Source organism: Calypte anna, chromosome 4A (genome assembly GCF_003957555.1).
Source record: "Calypte anna isolate BGI_N300 chromosome 4A, bCalAnn1_v1.p, whole genome shotgun sequence".
Lineage (NCBI taxonomy): Eukaryota > Metazoa > Chordata > Aves > Apodiformes > Trochilidae > Calypte > Calypte anna.
In genome coordinates, this window is record NC_044248.1 from 38,199,888 (window position 1) to 38,221,086 (window position 21,199).

General features: G+C 43.8%; 1 protein-coding gene across 2 annotated transcripts in view; it reads right to left on the bottom strand.

Moving 5' to 3' along the window:
• Window positions 1–3,226: 3,226 nt before the first annotated feature.
• The window catches only part of UNC5C (unc-5 netrin receptor C), a 245,051-nt gene continuing 227,078 nt past the window's right edge, over window positions 3,227–21,199 (bottom strand). For both annotated transcript variants that reach the window (XM_008499602.2, XM_030449670.1), the window contains 6 exons: window positions 13,749–13,917; window positions 11,076–11,309; window positions 6,146–6,295; window positions 5,724–5,888; window positions 4,093–4,271; window positions 3,227–3,883 (listed from right to left, as the gene is read on the bottom strand). In XM_008499602.2, coding sequence (XP_008497824.1) covers window positions 3,718–3,883; window positions 4,093–4,271; window positions 5,724–5,888; window positions 6,146–6,295; window positions 11,076–11,309; window positions 13,749–13,917 — 1,063 coding nt within the window. In that variant the 3' untranslated portion in view covers window positions 3,227–3,717. The remainder of the gene's footprint in view (window positions 3,884–4,092; window positions 4,272–5,723; window positions 5,889–6,145; window positions 6,296–11,075; window positions 11,310–13,748; window positions 13,918–21,199) is intronic.

Below are 21,199 nucleotides of genomic sequence, written 5' to 3' on the forward strand. Positions count from 1 at the left end.
TGGAGCCCCACGAGATGGCACTGTGGCACCGTGTCCACACCCTCCAGAGGGAAGGACCGATGCTGGTTTTTTAATACCACCAAAAATAAGATTCCGAGTGGATCTGGCTGCCCTCCCAGCCTCCCTCTGCAGGGTAGCAGGATGGAGATGCTGAGGGGTGCTTGCTGCCAGCCTGTGTTAGAGCCCTGCCCCCTGGCCACACATTCTGGCACCACTGTGTTCCTGTAGAACAAAACAAAACAAAAAAACCCAAACAAAATACCCCAAACAAACAAAAAAACCCAACCAAACAAAAAATTCTTTGCAGAATTAATGCAGGGAGAGTGTCAGGAGCTGTGGGAACTGCCATAGCAGTGGTGGCAAAGCAAGAGTGTGATTAGTGACAACTTTCCTGGTCCCTGGCAGATCCTGATTCTCCCTGGAAATGCTGATGGCACCTGGGCTGGAGAAACCATTCTAAGCCCATAATTACAGCAGGCAAGGGAATGTTTCTGAGCAGTAGGGATGGAAGAAGAGCAGCTCCACCACTGTGGAGAGACACCGATCATAGAATCATAGAATCGGCTGGGTTGGAAGGGACCTCAGAGATCATCAAGTCCAACCCTTGATCCACTACTGCTGCAGTTCCCAGCCCATGGCACTGAGTGCCACATCCAGTCTCTTTTGAAATATCTCCAGGGACAGAGAATCCACTACTTCCCTGGGCAGCCCATTCCAATGCCTGATCACCCTCAATGATGCTGCTGTTCGAGCTGGCAATGATGTTCTTGACCTCTATCCACCTCTCTGGATGTTCCTCTTAAACAGAACGTGCCTTTTCCTCTCAATAAATGCCCTTTATAGTGATGCTGTAAAAAAAAAAAAAAAAAAAAAAAGCCCCTGAAGGCTTTTAAGTTGCTCATCTGTTTTTCTTGAAGGAGGCATCAGTGGGTAGGTGAGAGAGCTGGCAAAAGGAGCATCAACTCATAGCTATACAGATTAACTACAACCCCCTTTCTGGCCTGGCCCTGGTAAGCAGCATGTACACACTGTCCAGCTAGCAGACCCTGAGAACTGGGAGTACCAGTGAGCCTGGGCATCAGCTGGTAAAGTTTGAGCTAGAGAGAAGAAGGGGCAAAAGGACAGTTCAGGTCATGCACACACCTTGGAAGAGGAGTCATGCTGGAAAGGTGGAGAAGCAGAAACTAAATACAACTGGTTACAGCTGAAGACAGCACAGGAGGGAGGAAAAAGTGAGACCTGTGTTTGAAGACCCATTCTAGAGCTCCAAGGTGAGCGGAAAAAACTAAGGGAAAGAGCAGAGCTGAAGCCTCCTGAAGCTGTAAGCAAGATTTACATGACCATTGCAATGGGTTGCACCAGATGCAATGGTGAAAAAAGGAGATGGTTGGCTTTTGAATTAATGCCCTTGGCATCTCTGCAATAAAAGAAGCTGGCCTTATACACAGGCAAAATGCAGACAGCTGTTGAAAGTTAAATATATGTCCTTTGGTCTTGGGTTTTGACTGAAATGCAGGTTTGCAAACTGCTGAGTTACTTCCTATGAGGAAGGGAGTGCTTTGTGATTGCTGCCCAGCAGTCAGTCAAAACCCCACTGGTGTCAGGGAGCTGAGAAATTCAAAGCAACAAGTCCCAAGCCTAAGGAAATGTCAGATAGGAAAAAGTTCAGCTGAAATTACCCTTTCATTTTGACCAGTGACATTTTCAAAGTTACCTTTAAAGGCGCAACGTGGAAAGCCCTGGGGAAAACCAAAACCAAAACCACAAAAAAACCCTCAAGCAAAGTCCCAGGGCCTGACTGGAACCCTGGAGCAGAAAGGTTGGGTCAGAAAACCTTTTTTTTTTTTTTTTTTTTTGCACCAGAAGTAGATAATAGACAAGCCTGGCAGTAAAACTACTGTGAACCTATTCACTTCTATGTACCAAAGAGTCAGTCTGTTCACTGACCAGAAAATACATTTGCAGTGACAACCAAAAATAGAGTTCAGTCTTTTTGCCAAGTCCCCACTTTACCTGTTTGTGGTGGCCAAGAGTGATGTGGCTGAGAGGGACAAACATCCCCTGGTCAGCCAGGGAGGACCTGCACTGCCCTGCCCAGGCACTGCGGGGACAGCAAACTGCAGTACAGAGGATTTTTTGACCACTCCATTTCCTTATGCTGGGCTATGACAGGGGATTCCCTGGCTGCAGAAAGCCTGGGAATATCTGCAGAGATCAGGTGAGTGCATCTGATCTAGAAATGTCCCAGCAGAGGACTCCCAGTGGCACTGACCACTGCAAACATTATGGGAGGTGGGGAGTTTCGGTACCTGCAGCTCCATGGGAAGCCAGCTGGATTTCAGACCACTTCAAAGCCCACCTTGGATGCACAAATCAGGTGGTCAGTGTCACCCATGCTCCTGAACCACTGGTCCATGTATATTTGGACTGGGAGGCTGCCACTGGTTCACAGCCACTTCGGGACAGGATTGCTTCTGGGATCAACTTGGAGGCAACAACGTGGTGCAAAAACTTCCCAGGAGGAGTGTTGGGTTGGGTCAGGGACTTCAACAGAGCATCACCTGCTCTGGGTTATATATACCCTGGGAATGAAGCACAACAATGATAAAATGAGGTGCAAAACCCATGTGGGCAAGCAGAGGACTTTGAAGAAGGAATAAAATGGCTGGAGAAGGGAAGGACAGACAGCATAGAGAGGGACACAGAAGACTTTCAGGAAGGGGACAGCAGGTTCCATAAAACAGGAATGATTCATTCTGCTGCTGACAAAATTAGAAATGAAGTATTAATGGTAATAATAATAATCATTATCATCATTATAATTCTAGATACTAATTAGTAAATAATTATCATAGCAACTTTTTTTTTTTAGCTGCATTTTTTTTCCCTAACCACTCTGAATGGCAGAGCCAGCCCCCTCATATTGCAAAGGGGTGAAAGGGTGGTGTTAGATTGTGAACTGAGAGTTAACTCTGATCCTAAGTTTGCCACTGTCCTATGGCTCTTCCTCACACAGGCTCAGTGGGACTCAGGGAAGGAAGGGGACATTACATGTGTTCCTGCTTAGCACCCAGAGTACCTGCTTTCCAGATGCACCTCTCTTAAACTCAGATTTTCTTGGTTCTTTTTTTTTTTTTTTTTTTACATGTAGGTCTAGGAAACAGAAGGATCACTGTGAGACAATCGATGTGCAGAATTGTAGCCCAAATCTGAATTCACCAGAAACCAATAATCTGAAATAGCCACAACCAACTGTCCATAGCTTCGTCTAGAATGGCTTTAAACAAAAAAATATAAAGAGCCATGGACAGTCTCCTTACCCCTGCCCAGAATTTGATGTAAACAACATCCATAGAAACTGGGATTTTTAAGAAAGTTTATCCATATATCTGGATAGCAATAAAAAGCGTTTCCTAGGAAACTGTAAAATCCTGTACCAAGCAGTGTACAGCCAAGCTGAGAGGAACATTAGGTTGATTTATATTTTCAAGGTAAACTTTGCATGGTTTCTCTTAAATCCTGTGATAATGTATAAGGAGAGCAAGTGTGAAGGTCAGGGCTGGTTTTTGTTTGTTTGTTTGTTTGTTTGCTTGCTTTCTTCTCTGAAGTGTCTCTTGTGTAACTCATTGGTCTGGGTTTTCATTTCAGTTCTCATTCTGTAATAACAGGGCATTACCACTCCCTGCATCTGTCCTTCCTGGTCACGCCAAGGCTGTATCAGTAATTTCCTTCTGCTGCCAAAGAAACAAAGGTTTCATGTCTTCCCATTTCTTCCAGAACTGCTGCCAGCATGCTCAGGTTGCCATCAGGGAAATTCTGGGCTTCCCAGAGATCCAGGATCACCCCGGTGGGACTTGATTTTGTAGCAAAATAATTTAGGTACCTGCAACAAGACAAAAGGAAACTTTTTATCTGTGTTACATGAAGGCTGCCTTAATTTGTATGATTTCATCCCATCCCCATTGCAAGGTGCTCATCTCCTGTGCTGACCAGTCAGTAGCTCTATCTGCTGTCACTTCATTTTCACCTTTTTTTGCACACCCCTCCTGGTGCAAAAGGGGTCCAGCTTTGCCACCTGAAAGTCCCACTCACCTGTCCAGTTTCAGCTTGTGGGCCAGCATCCTCCAGTCATGGCCCCTTGTCTGGGGGGCATCCAGGCTGCTGCACAGCTTCTGCCTTATTGGGAGGGGGATGCTGAAAGCACTGGGTCCTACAATGGTGGTGATGGTGCCTGCTGAGTCTATAGGAGGATACTCAATCCCAGTAGGTTCCTGAAGTTGAAAAGAAAGAAAAAAACAAACAGCACCTTTGTTACTGAGTGCAGAGTACTGGATACCACTAGTCTAACCACAGAAGAAAACGTGAGGAACATGGGCAAAGGTTTCCTGGTCTTTAGCACACCTCTAGAGGCATACATGTAGCTTTCCAGGTTGCTGGCAACAGTCTTAGTTTTAGGGCTTTTTTTCTAGGTGACACAACCATTTATGCCTGCCCTTAGCAGCCCAAGGTCCTGCTGCTCCTTGCTGGGACTTGAGAACATCACGTGGTGACAACCACGAAGAGCAATTTTGCAGTAGGCAGCCTTGATAACAGCAGTATTATTCACTCCCTCTATTCATCTGTGATGGATGGGATCACAGCACAAGACAAGGATATTATCCTGTTCCCCTGAATCTATTACCAGGCCCTATTACACACAAGCAGCTGAAGATGATTATAGTGTGTACTTGCATTTCATTAAAGTTACTCTCAGTTCTTTCTCTTCTCTGCAAGGTTAAATTAGAGATTACCTCAATGCAGCCCTTATTACAATAATTGTTTATGATACTTGTTTTACCATCTGTCTTCAATGCTGTGCAGTCCCCAGCTGACTACGTAACTTTACACCCAATAGCCAAGCAGATGTTATGGGTAATGGTGCACACCATTGGGGTCCTAGAAAACAAGGAACTTTTGTCTGTGGTTTCCCAGTCCTTCCACAAATCAGCCAGCAATGCTGCTGCTCAAGAGCCTGCTCTTCATAGCTATCAAGGGTACCAGGCAGAAAACCCACCAGCACATTTGCTGCAGTCACATCACACATGAACTCATTGCTTGGTACCAGCCCTAACTCTGGCTGGCTGAAAAAGCAAAAAATTTTCTGGTTGCATCAGCAAAGATGCTTCACAGCTTATGATAATTTTTATACTGGAAAATTTCAGCCACTAAAAGAAAAATTATGGAAGACAAGTTGTCAGGATTTTTTAGCAGTAGCAGAATCTAAGGAGTTCCTATTGCATTGCAACTTATTATAGGGGTTCAAAGTAAAGTGGCTGATGGGAAAACATGGCAATGGCAGTTTCCTATTCCCCTTCCTTCCTCACTCTGCAGGGTAATGACAGGCACGATGCACTTGTGGACTGCCAGGAAACAGGACCATGCAGTGCTTTGCAAGATGCTTTACAGAGTGGTAGGCAAAGAGGTTTTCCCCATAGACACAGAAAGGTGGGACTGGCAGAAAGACCTCCATCCCTTGAAGGGGGGAAGCTCCCTGGCAAATGAGAGAAACTGAGAGAAAATGCAACAGGGGAGACAAAGCAATGACTTAATTCATCCTTTATGTCCATCCCAGCAGTCAGAAGGAAAATGAGAAGCACTAAACAGGTAGCAATGGGAAAGGATACAACTCCTTAGCCCTCCCACTTTCCTGCAGTTGGATAGAGGAGTATACAGATGTTACTTACCTCTGAGATGGAGCAGTTGAGCTGGAAGATCTGTCCTTCTCCTTCGACCTGACGCACACAGAGTTTGCACACCAGCTCCAGGGTATTCAGGCTGAACCTTTCCAGCGTGAAGGTGCAGTGCAGGTTCCTCTGGCATCCACTCCAAATGTGGTAAAAGGGAATCTCCTGCAGGAAGAAAGGAAAAAAATAATAAAAAAAAGAGGTATAGTTAGGGAGACAAAAAGGATCAGGGCATCAATGCTATAAGATCAGAGACAGTGGGTTCCTTAACACTGCCATTGCAAATGGTTCAGCAAAAAAAAAAAAAAAATGTCCACTGCATTGCCTTCTGGCAGCTGGTGTGAGTTAAACACCACTGCGTGTCACTGTATTTCTTGAAGTTTCACTGTTAAGATCTAAGATGAATGGTTTGTGAAGCTCACCTGGTATTTTGCCAGAAGTTTGCTCTTCCAGAGAGAGTGGGCAATGTCGTGGATGGAGAGGCGGAGGTTGTGGGTGCTTCCCTTAAAATGCAAAGCTTTGGGTTCCTCCAAAAGCTGCCCCCCCACCTGCCTCTCAAGCTGGAGAACCTCCTGCAGTATTGTGACAAGAAGAAGAAAGCAGTCAGTTTTCACCCAGACAGCACACTGGTCTTCTGGTTCCTCAAGACTGACTGCTGTAGATAGCATAATGTGAGTAATGCAGAAAGAAAAAAAATAATGCAGGGCTGTGTTTCACTGTGAACCTGGATTGCACTGGTGAATTTGGGTATAACACAGCAGCAGCCCAGCCCATGTCTCCCTTGGAAGATACACTGTTATCTGACATGCTCTATAATAAAGCTTAGTTGTGTGCAATTATATTGACCACAGAGGGTTTGTATATCCATATCTGTTTGAATATGAAAAATAGCAGTCTTCCCTATCCCACACCCAACTGGATATTTAATGGTAGCTTTACTATTTTGCTTTTTTGGAAGATCTTCTTTGCATAGGTCCTGCTGACATGGGATCTGTGCATACTGCTGGTCCTTCATCCTCTGGCCTCCTGGCAAACTGCTCCAGTGTGATAGTGGAGATAAGAGATTCCTACTCTGAGACTAACCATCAAGAGGGATGGTATCAAACAAGAGCAAGATGCTGTGATGGAGCATTTTGTATATATTAATACACAGGTTTTTTGGAGTTACTTAAATATTGATCTTGTAATTAGAAGCTAATAAGCCAAGAGTCTGGACATTTTCTGCAGCTAAACACAAATTATGTGCCTGTAACTAATGAGCCTGCAGTGGACCATTGCCTACAAGCAACCTAATCATACTCCACATGAAGAAGCAAGTACAAAGGCACCCACATGAGCCTCATTAGCAACCAACACAGCCAAACAGTCATATTTAATTACAAGAGCAAATCAACCAACCAGTCTCACGTGGCCAAAGCAAATCATGTATGAAGTGAGCACTCAAAGAGTTTGCAGGCATGTGAAACCAGGAGGCTACCACAGGCCAACTAAAGGAGTCTCCGTGTCAGCTGAGTGCAACACAAGCTACTCTTGATCACTTTTAGGACTTAGTTAGTGAAAAAGAAAAGACTCTGTCTGTGGTGAGCCCAGCACCTGGCAGATCTTGAAGCTAAAATGATGTTTGTTTATCAGCCATTAGAGGAAAAGAAACAAAATCAGGAAATCTTTTAGATTAAGGTTGTGTCAATGAACTAGTTTCAGCTTCTTTCCAGTGCCTCCTAATTACCTCATCAAGATATCTAAAGAGCGATCAATACTAATTATCTGATTACTATAAATCTTCATTATGTCCAAATTACCACCCTGGAAGAGCCAGCAGATGACTCAGAGCACTACAAGAGCTAATTGCAGATGCCACCTCTAAGGCACATGGGGCACCAGGACTGAATGATGGTTCTGCCTGTGCAGTGCTGTCCCTGGGAGCCACTGAGGGGGAAACCTTGCAGTGTGATGCTGCAGCATCCCACCCACCAGATCTGGGTGTCTGGTTTCAATAGACCCTAATTGCTAACTGCCCTTTTTCACCTTAGAACCTCTCCATGCTCCAGCTGGAGGATATCATGCTTCTCCAATGCCATTAGGCTAATTAATTCAGAATTCAATCAGAGCCGTGTCTCTCACAGCCCTTCAGACCTGGCTTTAGATACACAGCATTTTATTTAAAGCATTGCTTATCCCACTGGGTGGTGCCTCTGTGCCCTCCTGAGCTGAAACCTGAACTGCTTGTTGCTTGGTCTGTGCAAAGGTGGCCCCAGTAACCCTCTCTGTTGCCACTCACCACTGCTACAAGCTAGGACTTACTCCCTTCTAAGGAGCCATCTAATGCATTGCATTTTTCCTCATTAATGGGGCAGAAACAAGCAACAGTGATTAGTGTGCTGCATTTCTTTTTCGTGAAGGAAATACATGCATTAAATAACCAAGAGAAAACCACATGCCTGTTCTGCCTTTTTCTCCTTTCTTTTGGAGGACAGTTACTGCACAGCATGGGGCAGGTTGGAGGAGGCCACCCTGGTACAGCCTGAAATCATTCCCTCAGCCCCAGTGTGCAAGGCTGCTCAGCCAGTGCCACGTGCAGCTCAAGTACCTCAGTGTCAAAGCCACACATGAATAAATGGATGAGCATAAAGCAGCTGGATTCCTTTACAGTTCTCTTATTGATATTTTTTATAGAATACTAGCTTGGGCATCCTCCTTCAAGAGCAAAAGTCAGCCTTAAAATAGAGGCCAGTGCTCAAGGTTGTTGCTACCCTTCCACTTTCCCAAAGAGTGTCTTTGTGAGCATCCCACCTGGATGGCTCAGGACCCTGTGGGGCAGAGGGTGCTGCATGTATCATCAGCACTGAGCCCACTGCTCCCCAGCCCTCAGAAGCCTGGCCAAGCCTCTCCCACAGTAACTGAGTCCTTACTGATGACAAATCATTGCACTTCCCCCTGCAGCTCGGCAACAAGCGCTTACACTGCACAATGAGAGGAAAAACCTGCTGGATAAATAACAGCCCTGTGTTTTATACTGCTTGTCTTCCTTTGGTGGCTGTTAGGACATATTCAGCATATGGCACACTCATTCCTAGTTGTAAATAATAACAGAATGCATTCAGCTGGCTATTAAGAGAAAAACATCCTCTTTTACAGAGGCTCTTCCAAACCTCAGACATCCCAACATGGGAACATCTCATGCTGCTTTTCCTTCCCCTTGCTGTGACTTGCCTGGGGCAGCCAGCCCCAAGACACAGAGATGGTGCAGCTGGTGTCTTACTTGCTGCCTACAACTTTTTCACCCTCTCCAAATTACTTTTAACCTCGGGACCTGCTGGCCCAGCCCCATCTGCATGCCTTGTCCTGCACAGCCAGAAGTAATTGCCTGGTGAATGCCTTCCCTATGGCAATATGGCAGTGCCAAGAAGCTCCTCCTGGCACAGCCAGGGCTACTGCAGATGCAGGTGTTGTGAAAGCATGTGGCAAACACCCCAACCTCTTTCCTTTCTGAACAGTCATTGTTTGACACCACACAATGTCATTTCACAGGGCTGCTTTGTACACACTGGTTCCTAAACACTGGTCCATGCTCAACCCCTCTAATCTACAGCTAGTTGATTAGTTCATTTTTCTTAAACCTTCTCCTTCCCCAGACCTTTCATTTCCAGAGAGAGGCAGATAAATTCCTAAGAGTTTGTGGCTAGTGAGTAGATATGCTTGTTCTCCTGTAAACCACCAGCTAGCTGGGTCTTGAACCCCACGGGTTGGAGTCTTGGAGTAGATGTGTCAAAAGAGACCAAAATTCAAATGCAAAGCAATAGGTATGAGTGGGACAGTGGCCACAACTTTCATCACTCTTCTTCATGAAATCAGAAGCTTGCTTCATGGTCTACCTGCAGCAGAAGCCCAAGGTCTGGCTTGCTCCCCTCTCAAATGCTGGCTGCAGCTTCTCATGTGAAAGATGTTGCTCCATTTTGCTCAGCACTTCTCCTGATCCTGCCTGCTGCTGCACCAAATCAGATTAACTTTACCTCACAACACTCCCCACAGTCTATTAGAAACAAACCAATAGCTCCTGAGTAATACCTAATTGGATTGCTTCAGCTCTGACTGCATTAGCTGTCTGTCCAAGGCACTTCCATGTCACTTATTATTTCCTCAGCCCATGGAAAATAGTATTATGCAGCACAGACATAAAACCATCAGCACTGATAAAGCTTGATCACTACAAAAGATCCTTACCCCTTTTTTAAAAGAGGAAAAACAGAATCAGAGTGGGGAAAACACTAAAATCCTGGTAACACCAAAGCATTAACAGGGGTGAAGTTCCCAGACCCTGTCCAGACAAAGCCATACTGAAGTGATAATATGCCTGCTTCAACCTTTATACTTAACTGCCTTTCTTACAGATACTATACAGATATACTTTATTCAGCCTTTCTTACAGATAGTGAAGGACTAGGCAGGCAGGCCTTGATATGGGATAGTACTGGGGAGGAAAACAGAGTATGCAATTTGCAGTGATGGAAATCACTGCTCTGAAAAGCACAAATGGCTCCCAGCCAGGGCATGGGGGTTTGAATCCTGATAATTCCCACACAGAGCTGAGGAAACAAAAGCATATACAGCACCAGGATTACTCTGGTTAGAGTTAAGCCTTGAAGATGCAAAGAAGCATTTGGAAGTTGCACTGGGTATGATTAAAGAAAAAAAAAAACAAACCCAACACCTTTCATAACCTTAATGCACCTAGCATAATACCACCTTTATAAATACAGGTATTTATAAAGAGAAATATCAAGTATAATTATCTACCTGCTCATCTGTATGTAGAGTGTGTTTGTGTGCATGTCTGAATTACACAGTTAAAGTTATATAGTTAGAGACAGGAAGAGCTTTGTTTTATTTTTAGTTGCAAATTCCTGACACAAAAAAGCTTCCCATGAAGAGGTGGAAGAAAGCAGTATGAAAGTAGGCAGTGATTAACAGCCCAGAAGCTTCTTTTATAATTATCAACTATTTACAAAGAAGCATTTATGTTTGCTCATCTCTGGGGAGCTGGCACTTAGCATTAAAGATATATGAATAATAAATGAAGCCCCGTGTACCTTATGGCCTTTCAATAATGCAAAAATCTTAGGATTAAGGATATGATACAGGTAAACAAAGGAAAAAAGATGGGTGGATGGAAAATAGCGTGAGATCCCTATGCAAAAGACAATTTATAGTGTATGGGGGTTGAACTGTAAAACAGCAGCTCATTTTCAGGCTTTTCTTATCAGAAAAATAACCCAGGGAACAGGAATATATAGAGCAGAGGGTCCTGTCTTGTGAAAGCTGGAGAGAGAAAGCAAGTGCAAGAGGAATAACCACCTTAAGGGCATCCTGTGTGTCATCGAGGCAGTAGACCCGGATGCTGTACTCCAGTGAAGAGCAGGACAGGGGTCCAAAAATTGCCAGTTTGAGACGTTTGGCTGCTGCTTTGGTGACTGACTGTCCCACCAAGGCATACGTGCTGAGGGTTTCTGTCAGGATGTGGCAGGCCTCTGGATCCAGCTGGATATAGCACGGAGTGGTGAAGTTTTCCTCCCCGACCACCACCACATCCTAAGGGAGAAAGAGACCAAGTTAGAGGTCCCAATGCCTCAGAACTACTCTCTTTTGGGACAGCAATGCCCCCTTTTCTAGCATGGGTGATGCACAAAGTCCTTGCACAAATTCCACCTTATATTAAGCAAGATTTAAGATTTCTGCTTCTGGCTTTTCTCCTGCATAGGCATGGGGAGGGAATTATGGCAGTGATGATGGTGGCAGAAACCTCCTCCTATCTCCAGTCCCCTAAGAGTTGTAACTCTTTCCCCTGCTCTCTGCAGTAGCAAATAATGACAATATCACCAATAAATTATTGAAAAACACGCTGCAGAACTAACAGTTTGGTGACCATGACTTAACAGCAGCAGTCAGAGGCACGTTGAAGAAGTAACTCCCCTTCACTCCCTCAGCATGACAATAAAGAGTTATAAAAACTTAAGGAAGGGAGGTAACCTCTACAAATGTGTGAATGCCACATCTACATGGAATATCACCTGCTGCTTCATTGGAATAATCCTCCATGACAAGACTGCAAGGTGAAGAAAAAAAATACATGCAGCTGGAATGCAGATGACCTCTCCACCCTGTGTATAAAGGAGAACAGCTTCCCAGCTGATTTCTCCATTCAGCCCTGTGTGTAATATCCTGCATGCAAGAAAAGGGGCTTTGAATGGCTTTGAGAGAGCAGATGCAACAAGGCAGCAGTGGGTGAGGGCTGCCTCTTGCAAAGCCACCATGTGCCACGTGATGCTCAGCACAACTCACCTGCAGCACAACACCCACACCTGGCAGCTGAGTAGCATGGCCTCAAATGATATTGAGCATTAAGCTGGGGCTGCCTTGTCTCAGGAAAGGCAAATGTAACACAGGGGTGGTACAATCCTGAAAGGCAAAGTGCTGCAAGGGCAGCACTGAGGGCACCCCACCTACAGCCACCCCAGCAACTGGCTCTGGCAGATGGTGCTGGCCCCCAGAAAGATGCTGCAGGATGTGTGTGTGCATGTGTGTATGTATAGGTGCGTGCATTACGTGAGGTCTAGCTCTGAGAAGCTGCTCTGAAATTAGAGACTGGAGTGGAGTCCCCAGGGAAGTGCTGGAGTCACCATCCCTGAAAGTGTTTAAGAAGAGACTAGAGGTGGCACTTAGTGCCATGATATAGCCAATATGGTGGTATTAGGTCATGGGCTGGACTTGATGATCTCAGAGGTCCTTTCCAGCCTCCATGAGGCTGTGATTCTGCAAAACTGAGCAGAGGAAGAGGATGGCAGCACCACGGCCCAGGGACCCCGCGGCTGCTGTGGAGGCTGCTCTGGCATTGGTGTGTGCATGGCTGGTGGAACCACCTCTCTGCCAAGGGCAGGAGGAAGATGGGGGAAGAAATGAAGAGGTGCCAGCAACACAAATAAGGAACATATGTGCAGTGCCAATAGTCAGGCCAGTGGGGTGTAGATGAGTTGGCGCGACGGACTTGTGTTTGCCGCAGACCCTGAGGAAAAGCCTCAGTGCTACAGGCAGGGGACAAGAGCAAGGGACTTTAGAAGGCAGTGCTGGACACAGCACTCTTGCTGCTGTCAGCCCAACTGCCTTCAAAAGCCACCCTGCCCTTCTCCTACCAGCAGGGGAAGGTGTCCTTGCCAAATTAATTACACAAGACCAAACTGGTGGCAGCAGGTACCTAGGAGTACAGAGCTGGAGACTAAAGCTCTGCCAGGACAGCCCAGCCTTGCTGAAAGCATCACTTTATGCTCCAGTTACAGTGGAAGATCCTTCTGCCACCCTGGCATCTTCCTGCTGCAGCACTGGCAAGAAACCAGCCTGGGCTCCCACCAAGCCTGCAGTGCCCAGCAATGCTTGGGCAGCTCCTGAGTTAACAGGATGCAGAGTTAGATCCCAGCCACATTAACGGAGTCAAAGTGATCACCTACCAAAAAATTAAGAGGGAAAAAGAGAAGAAAAGTACACTCATTTGTTAACATTTGTTAAGCTGGCCAATGTCTTGATGCTGAAGCAGGAGCTCGTTTGCAGCATTCTTTTCACTTTCTTAAAATCAGGATATAAACTAGGAAACTTCAAACTACTCCATAAAACCCAATTTTCTTCTTCCTAGGACTGAATTACAAATTATTATCAGGTGTTGTGGGATTTTTTACCTTTTCTCTTCCTTCTCTCTCCATGTCTTTGGCATAATATCCTGTCACCACCAGAAGCTCAAGTGTCAAAATCCTGCAGTGAGGGCTATCTCATGGAAAACAGCCAGAATTGGGAGGCACCAAACTGCTTCTGTATGGACACTGGGCAGCTTAGACACCTGGTGCACTCCTGTCTGCCTGCAGCAGCCATGCACCTCCAACAAACCCCCCAAAATACAGGCATCCTGGTTTGGAAAGGCATTTGAGGGATTTATAGAGACACCTGCACGTAGTCAGCACACAAGCTGGACCTCTGGAGCCTCACCTCCCACAGTCCCTGGGCAGCCTGGTGCTTCAACTGGATCTGCCAGTCCTCTGTGTTTGGTTCTGCACAGTGGTGCATGGTTAAAATCACAGGCCGGGTCAGCAGTGCTCCAGGAGGGCCACAGCTCACCACTGGTGTCAGCAGGGTTTGGCTGTCTTCTACAGGTGGCCTGACAACAGGAGAAAAAGATGGATTTGTTAAGTGAGCTGGAAAAAGCAAAAAAAAAAAAAGATACATTCAGGTCTATAAAAATAAAAAGTCCTCCTAAAATAAAGAGATTCTGCAAGCAAAGAATGGGTGGGTTGGATTTCGGGTGCTTGGTTTATTTTTTTCTAAATCCCCAAATGTCTTTTTCATCAAATACCATTAATTTGTCAATATGCAGGTTTAGGGGGCACTAAATTATACTTAATTATATTTATATTATATATATTATATTATATACATTATTATATATGTTATATACATCATACTTAATTATACTTATATACATATATACTTAAATTATGCTAAATTATTAATTATTGTATGAGCAACCCCCCAGTCTTAAGGATCCTTGCAGACCATACACAGAGACTTCAGTTCACCCACTGCTGAAGCGCAGTCACTGCTGCATATGGTGGTTGTTTAGCAGCACAGAGAAATGAGCAGTGGTTCTTTTAAGCACCAAGTGTGAGAATTATTTACTGTCTGGTGGAGGAAACTGAATAACAAGGGAAGAGAATGAACCAACGAGCACCTCTGAAACCTCAGAAGTGGAGTACAGCACAGCTGAGATGTGCAGTTTGGGTTCAGAGCCAGCACTAAGCTGACTGATGCTCCAGATCTACTATAAAGTTTTTTGCAAATGTGCTTGCAGGGAGCAGGTGCCACTGGTGGCAGGTGAAAAAGGGTGAAGAGATGGTAAGGAATAGTGCAGAGGGCAAAACACATTCACAAGACCTGAGATTTCCAGTGATAACTTGGAGGTGTGCAGTTAAATATACTGGGTGCTGCCTAGCATGCTTGCTGTCAGTCACTAGGAAGAGGTGATACAGGAAATAATATAAATATATAGGATATATTGCATGCATTGTAGTTTTTAAACAAGTCTGTGTATGCATGCATCTGTGTGCAATCCCTGACCAACTGCTGAAGAGCTTAAAACCAGAGGAAGCATGAGTGACTTTAACTATCCTGACATCTGGTGTATGACAAGCACAGCTGAATGTGCCTCATCAGCTGCCTCCCTAAATAATACAGAGGACAAATTCATGATCCAGAAACCAGCAAGCAGGAGATTAAAAGCATTCAGTGTGATCTGTGTTTTAACTCCAGATCTGCCCACAGGACTTCCATCTCCTGCTCTGGCTTAGGCTTCAATCCCTTGTGGCATTTACAAGTACTTGTACTTACAGCTGTACTGGTCTTAGTGGAATTAGTTGAGTCCACATTAAATACTGTTTATTTCTGCAAGTCTTTGCCCTTCCCAAAAGGAAGAACAAACCCAACTATCTGGATCTTAGTGTTTTCAAGGAGGCCAAATCAGGTCAGAAGCTGTTTTGATATTAATTTTATTGCACCTCTTATGGCTACTGTGTCCAGTTCTGGGCCCCTCAGTTCAGGAAGGATATCGAGGTTCTGGAGCAGGTCCAAAGGAGGGCAACCAGGCTGGTGAAGGGACTTGAGCACAGATCCTATGAGGAGAGGCTGATGGAGCTGGGGGTGTTCAGCCTGGAGAAGAGGAGGCTCAGGGGAGACCTCATCGCTCTCTACAACTCCCTGAAAGGAGGTTGGAGCCAGGGGGGTTTGGTCTCTTTTGCCAAACGACTTTCAACAAGACAAGAGGGCATGGTCTCAAGTTGTGCCAGGGGAGGTTTAGGTTGGATATTAGAAAGAATTTCTTTATGGAGAGGGTGATCAGACATTGGAATGGGCTGCCCAGGGAAGTAGTGGATTCTCCGTCCCTGGAGATCTTTAAAAAGAGACTGGATGTGGCACTCAGTGCCATGGGCTGGAAACTGCAGCGGTGGTTCAAGGGTTGGACTCGATGATCTCTGAGGTCCCTTCCAACCCAGCCAATTCTATGATTCTATGATACTGCAAATACAATGTCCACTTGCCTATCCTAATTTTGTCCATTGTACCTGGCCATGAACGATCCATTCATCTCAAAGAAAATGAAAGACTAACTTTCAAGAAATCTTTTTTTTCAAAGTGGGATGAAAACACTGTTGAAAAGTGCAGTTGCTACAAAGGTTGGGGGAGGTTCTTATAACGTTTGAGAAAGAAAAAAAGATCTGGCAGGGAAAAATTTAAATCAATGCAAATCAGTAAACCCAGATTATACGTATCTGTGGATATTAACTGATGAGTTTACTAAATGACTTCCCAATTGTTTCTGAAAAGCCATGGACTGGAAATAAACAGCTGCAGTAGCTGCCTTTCAAAAAAGATGTAAAATGGAACAATTTGGACAGCTATCATGTATTATGTCAGTTATTTTAGCCTAACAAACAGTACACAGAAGAAATTAAACCCTTGCAGACAGCATACCAAGTCCAGCTCCTCTTGCAAGCTGTATGGAGCTTTAAATTCATATTAAGATCAGGGATCACTCTCTTGCAAGACTGAACTGAATAAATCAATGGGCTGTTTTTTACTAAAATGTGACTTCTTTTTCAGAGTCCTGTACTTCACATTTTGTTGGGGCTTTTTTGAGGTTTGTTTTTTTTTTGGTTGGTTGGTTTGGTTTTGGTTTTTTTGTTGGTTTTTTTTTTTTTTTTTTTTTTTTTAAAAAGCCACAAGAAGCTTAAAAACCACTCACCATGTAGTGGGGTTTTTTAATGGTCACCTACCTTGTACATTAACAGATATTTGAAAATTTCCTAGAGTATAATTAAAAAAAATTAAAAAAACCATAATGTCTTGTGAGACAGATCTTTCAAAATTACAGTATTTATCTGGAAAACTACAGATATGACAAGCTATAGACTTAATCATCTGGTTAACTTAACTTCATCTAAAAGACTACTGACCCAGAAAGAAGGAAGGAAAAAAAAATACATTATCATAGTTTTTGGGACTGAATTAAAAAAGCAGCAGTCAAAAAGAATACAATAAGGAATATATCATGACTGCCATAAAAAAAAAAAATCATACAGTGTCTTTTGGGTGAAAAATGAGCTAAAATCGAAAAGAATCTGAGCACTGATGCAGTTAAGAAAGCCAAAAGGTCATTAAAATAATATGGTACTGATAAATCATACAGCTTGAAGTTGTCTGACAGTAAAATTAAGTTTAGTCATTGCTCCATGACAATAGTTTGTTAGCTGTTAAATTTTAGGACTCTGATGGAAGGCATGATTTTGTGCCACAACATTTTATATTTGATTAATGCAAGTATAAAAAATGATGCAGAATATGAAGTCAGGTTGCACTCCAGCCTGCACAGGCAGATGAGAATTGGGTACAAGCACACAAAGGACATGCAAAAAAATGGAAAATCCTAGAATTTTTTTCCCTTTAGTTGATAAATGGCATCTTTTATCTCCAGATTTACTAAATAATTGCCAAGTGGATGATAGGCATGCTCCTGATCTGAGTGTTTATGATACACTCTGAAGAGTGAAGAGCAGAAAAATGCAAAGGTGGTTGACTTTGGGGTCCTGAATTGCCAGCTAGACACCCATCTGAGTCCAGCACCACAAAGTCCTGGGACACTGGAGGTGCCAGTGCCTCCTCCATCACCCACATCATGCAGACACTGACTCACATCAGCTATCCAAAAATTCTGGGACTGCAACTTTAAGCCTTTATAAACTGAGATATGAGTTGCAGAGAAGTTCTTGATTGGAGTGAAACAGGGGTCAGTGTCACTGAAACCCCAGCTCCACTGAACTAAATGCTAAACAACTCCCTCACTACTATGAGGATAGGATTCCTCCTCAGGATGCAGAAGGGAATGTAAATAGCAACACAATCATTAAATTTACAGATAACTGTAAATAAGGAATCATTGCAAGTAATGATGAGAGACAGAAAATGATGCAAAATATCCAGGAAGGGTAACAATGTGAAAAGGAAATAAAATCCTGTCAGCACAGGCTTGCAGAGCAAAACAAGTTCCAAACGTAATTATTTAGTAGCAAAAAGCAATAAAAGTGAAAAAAATGTCCCAGGTGAGCTTAGAGCAACTCAGCAGGAATCAACCTGTAATGTGACACAGAGGCAAAAAGCAAATCTGATTTCTGGAGCTATATGGGACAAGGCATGTCAGAGCACACCAAGGGGATACTCCCTTCCCTGTGCAGCTCTGATGGGACTGCAGGTAGCGCTGTGCTTAGGGACTACAAAAATATCTCAGAAATAAACACCTGAAACCCAGAGGCATGAGGCTAAACCACTGAGTGGCACATCCAACTGAGAGGTACCCTATGAAAAATGACAGGAAAAAGGCACAAAAACCTCTTGACAGATATTTTCCTTTTTCTCACTGCTTCTAATTCCCATTTTTAAAACAAAAGGATTATGCCTTAGCATAGCTAATGAGAACAGAAACAGATGCAGGAGACAAGATGTATTATACAGGAGATAATAATCTTTCTGCTTCAAGGCATAAACCCAACACTAATTGATGGGATTAGTAAACAGCAAATTCCCCTGAAGACAGGCTGCTGTGTAGTAATTTATTATGCACAATTTTCTACCTTCTCCTGGAGCAGGTGATGCAGCACCATCAAAGCCAGGATCCTGGCCTAGAAGAACCACTTGCTGTGATCAGGTACTGTGATTTCTGTATTACAGACTGCAAGAAACCCAGCACTAACACAAAGCATATGAAGCAAAGGAGCTATCTCCTCTAAAGCATAAAGATCTATGAACAGACATCCCCAAAACTGCAGGTCAGAACATACTTTTAGGCTGTTATCAAACCCCCTGTCCCAAAAACCAACACTAAAGAAAAAGCCCTATCCATATATATGCTTCACTTCAGGCTTGCAGCAGTCCTGGGACTACTTATTAGATGGCTCTGGCATATTCAGTTGTGCTACTATGCTCCCAAATCACTTCACTGCATGCGAGAGAGATGTTTCTGCATATTATTTTATTTTATTTATTATTATTTACTATTAAAAGGCACTAAGAGTAACTGAAAGGTCTTTGTCCCATCCTGCACCGCTTATCAAGAACAGCCAACTTTTATTTAAGAGCAGATGAACTTTTGTTGACTATATCTGGTCTCTTCACAATCAAATTTGTGTTTTCTAATGGGATGACTCATTTGAAACACTCTTCTTGGAATAAGCCAGACCATATTCATGAAGGTGGCTGTCAGACAGCAAATGTGAGACCAACCAGAGAAATCTCTGGTCCTCATTGCTGACATTGCACCCCCTGGCACTGTACTTAAGTGTTACAGGCAATCACAGCATCTCAGAAAGTGCAGGACAGAGCAAGGGCAGAGGAATGGTTAACTTACAGCAACAGATGGCAAAATTCTTCTACACAGCTTAGCCAAAACTTATAGGTAGGACACTTTACTTCTGTTTTGATTGCTGGGTCTTAGGTTTCAAACTTAATATTCTTGACTGACCCTGGTTCTTCTGCCTGTCTAACTTTAGAAGAAAATTATCTGAAAAGGTTTCCTCCTCTTTTGCTCATCCTCTGGTCTTTTTTTGCTTTTAATTTCTCAGTTATAATGACTGCCACTTCATGAAACTGTCTTCTGAAGAAAGTAATTTGTTTATGCATCTGTGATGCAGAAGGAAAGTGGAGAAACAAGATGTGGAAGATTTCAATTCCTTTTATTTACCATCACTAAGCTTAAGAGTTTACTCGTGAAAAAAAGCAACATTTTCCCTTGGATCAATCTCATTAATCAGCTGCATGACTTCAGTATCAAGTCTAACACACAGTGTGAAGCCACCAGCCAAAATCCTAACAAGGATCACCCCACCCTTCTCTTTTCTAAGGTGGCTAATTTGGAAGCTGCATGTTTATGTGAATCTTCTGTCAAGATCCTCAGGGGTGCTGCTTGCTTCTTTCTTCACGGTTGTCACATTCCCTGAGCACAGCAACATCCACTCCCATTCGAGCCACCTCCTGTGTGATGGATTATACAGGAATGTCCTTCCCTGGGCCATATTTAGTGCAGTCCTTCCCTCTGATTAGTGTATGCAAGAGTAGCTCCACCTAAAGCTGTGCTAGCTTGGCAGGGGTTTATGGCAGAACATGGGAACTGCCATATGAGATCAAACCAGTGGTCCATAAAAGCCCAGACCTTGTCTAGCACTGTCCAGTGCCAGACATTTCTGAAGGAAGCACACAGCTCCAGTAATTTAGCTCACAGCTAAATTTCTATTTTAACCCAAGGCAGTCAAGAATATCTTGAAAGATGGGGGTTTATCTTTAATCCTTAGTCGTATAAGGCTCTCACAGATGCTCATGGGAACAGGCTCTTGTCAGGTGCTGGTCATGACAACACCTTTATTTTATTTTATAGGTGGTACCAGAGCTCAAGCAGGCACCCCTTCTGCAAATCTCTAAGTCAGTAATACTCCCCCAAACTGAAAAAGCCAATGAGCTTCATGGCTGAAACCTGTAAATAGTTTTAAAATATTCTCAGAAGATTGTAATTTTGTAATTTACTGTGTACAAACAGACAGGCATATATTTTACACACATAGATACCCTTTTCCCCACTGTAGCTGCTTCATAAAGCACATGGACCTTTCCATGAGGTCCACAGGAGTCTCTCATGACAGCCAGGGGTCAAAGCCTCCTTCAATATTCAACCCATTCTGAATGAAAGGCAGAATGAGGATGAGCTTGATCAAGCAAACCAGCCTAATGGAATGTTAGGAAAAGAGAAAAACCACTGTGCCACAAGGATGATAACAGTTATCTACCTCCAAGTGGCATTTATTGCAAGTCATCAGAACCCAAATTCCCCACAGAAGGATAATGCTTTAAGGGTGACCCTTAAAGACCCTCATCTCACATGCTTTGATGGATACAAAAGGGAATAAATAGAACAATCTTGGAAAGCTCTCAACTAATCTGGAAGGCAACACAAAGAGTGTTTTACTAGGTTGTGAAGTCTCTTTACAGTTTTCTAACTGAGGAAATATATTAGAAAAACAAAAGAAGAAAAAGGGGAATTTGCAGGACTCTGAAGGTAACAGATTCTCCATTTCAGCTTGACTGTTCAGAAGTAATTTCATATTTCTGAAAAAGTGTGAGCTAAATCCTAAGTTGCTGGAGAAATGTGAGCTGTGATGGCCTCTCTGTTGCTGCCTGGGTTCTGTGTAGGGTAGCACTACAGGGACCACATTCTCAGCCCAGTGGTGGCTGTATATCAAGAAAAAAGAACCTGCTTTCATTTCTGATAATAACACTCATTTTATAGTTTCCTACATGTCCCCTTCCAAACTACATCTACACACAGCAGGACTTTTTAACCCATATGC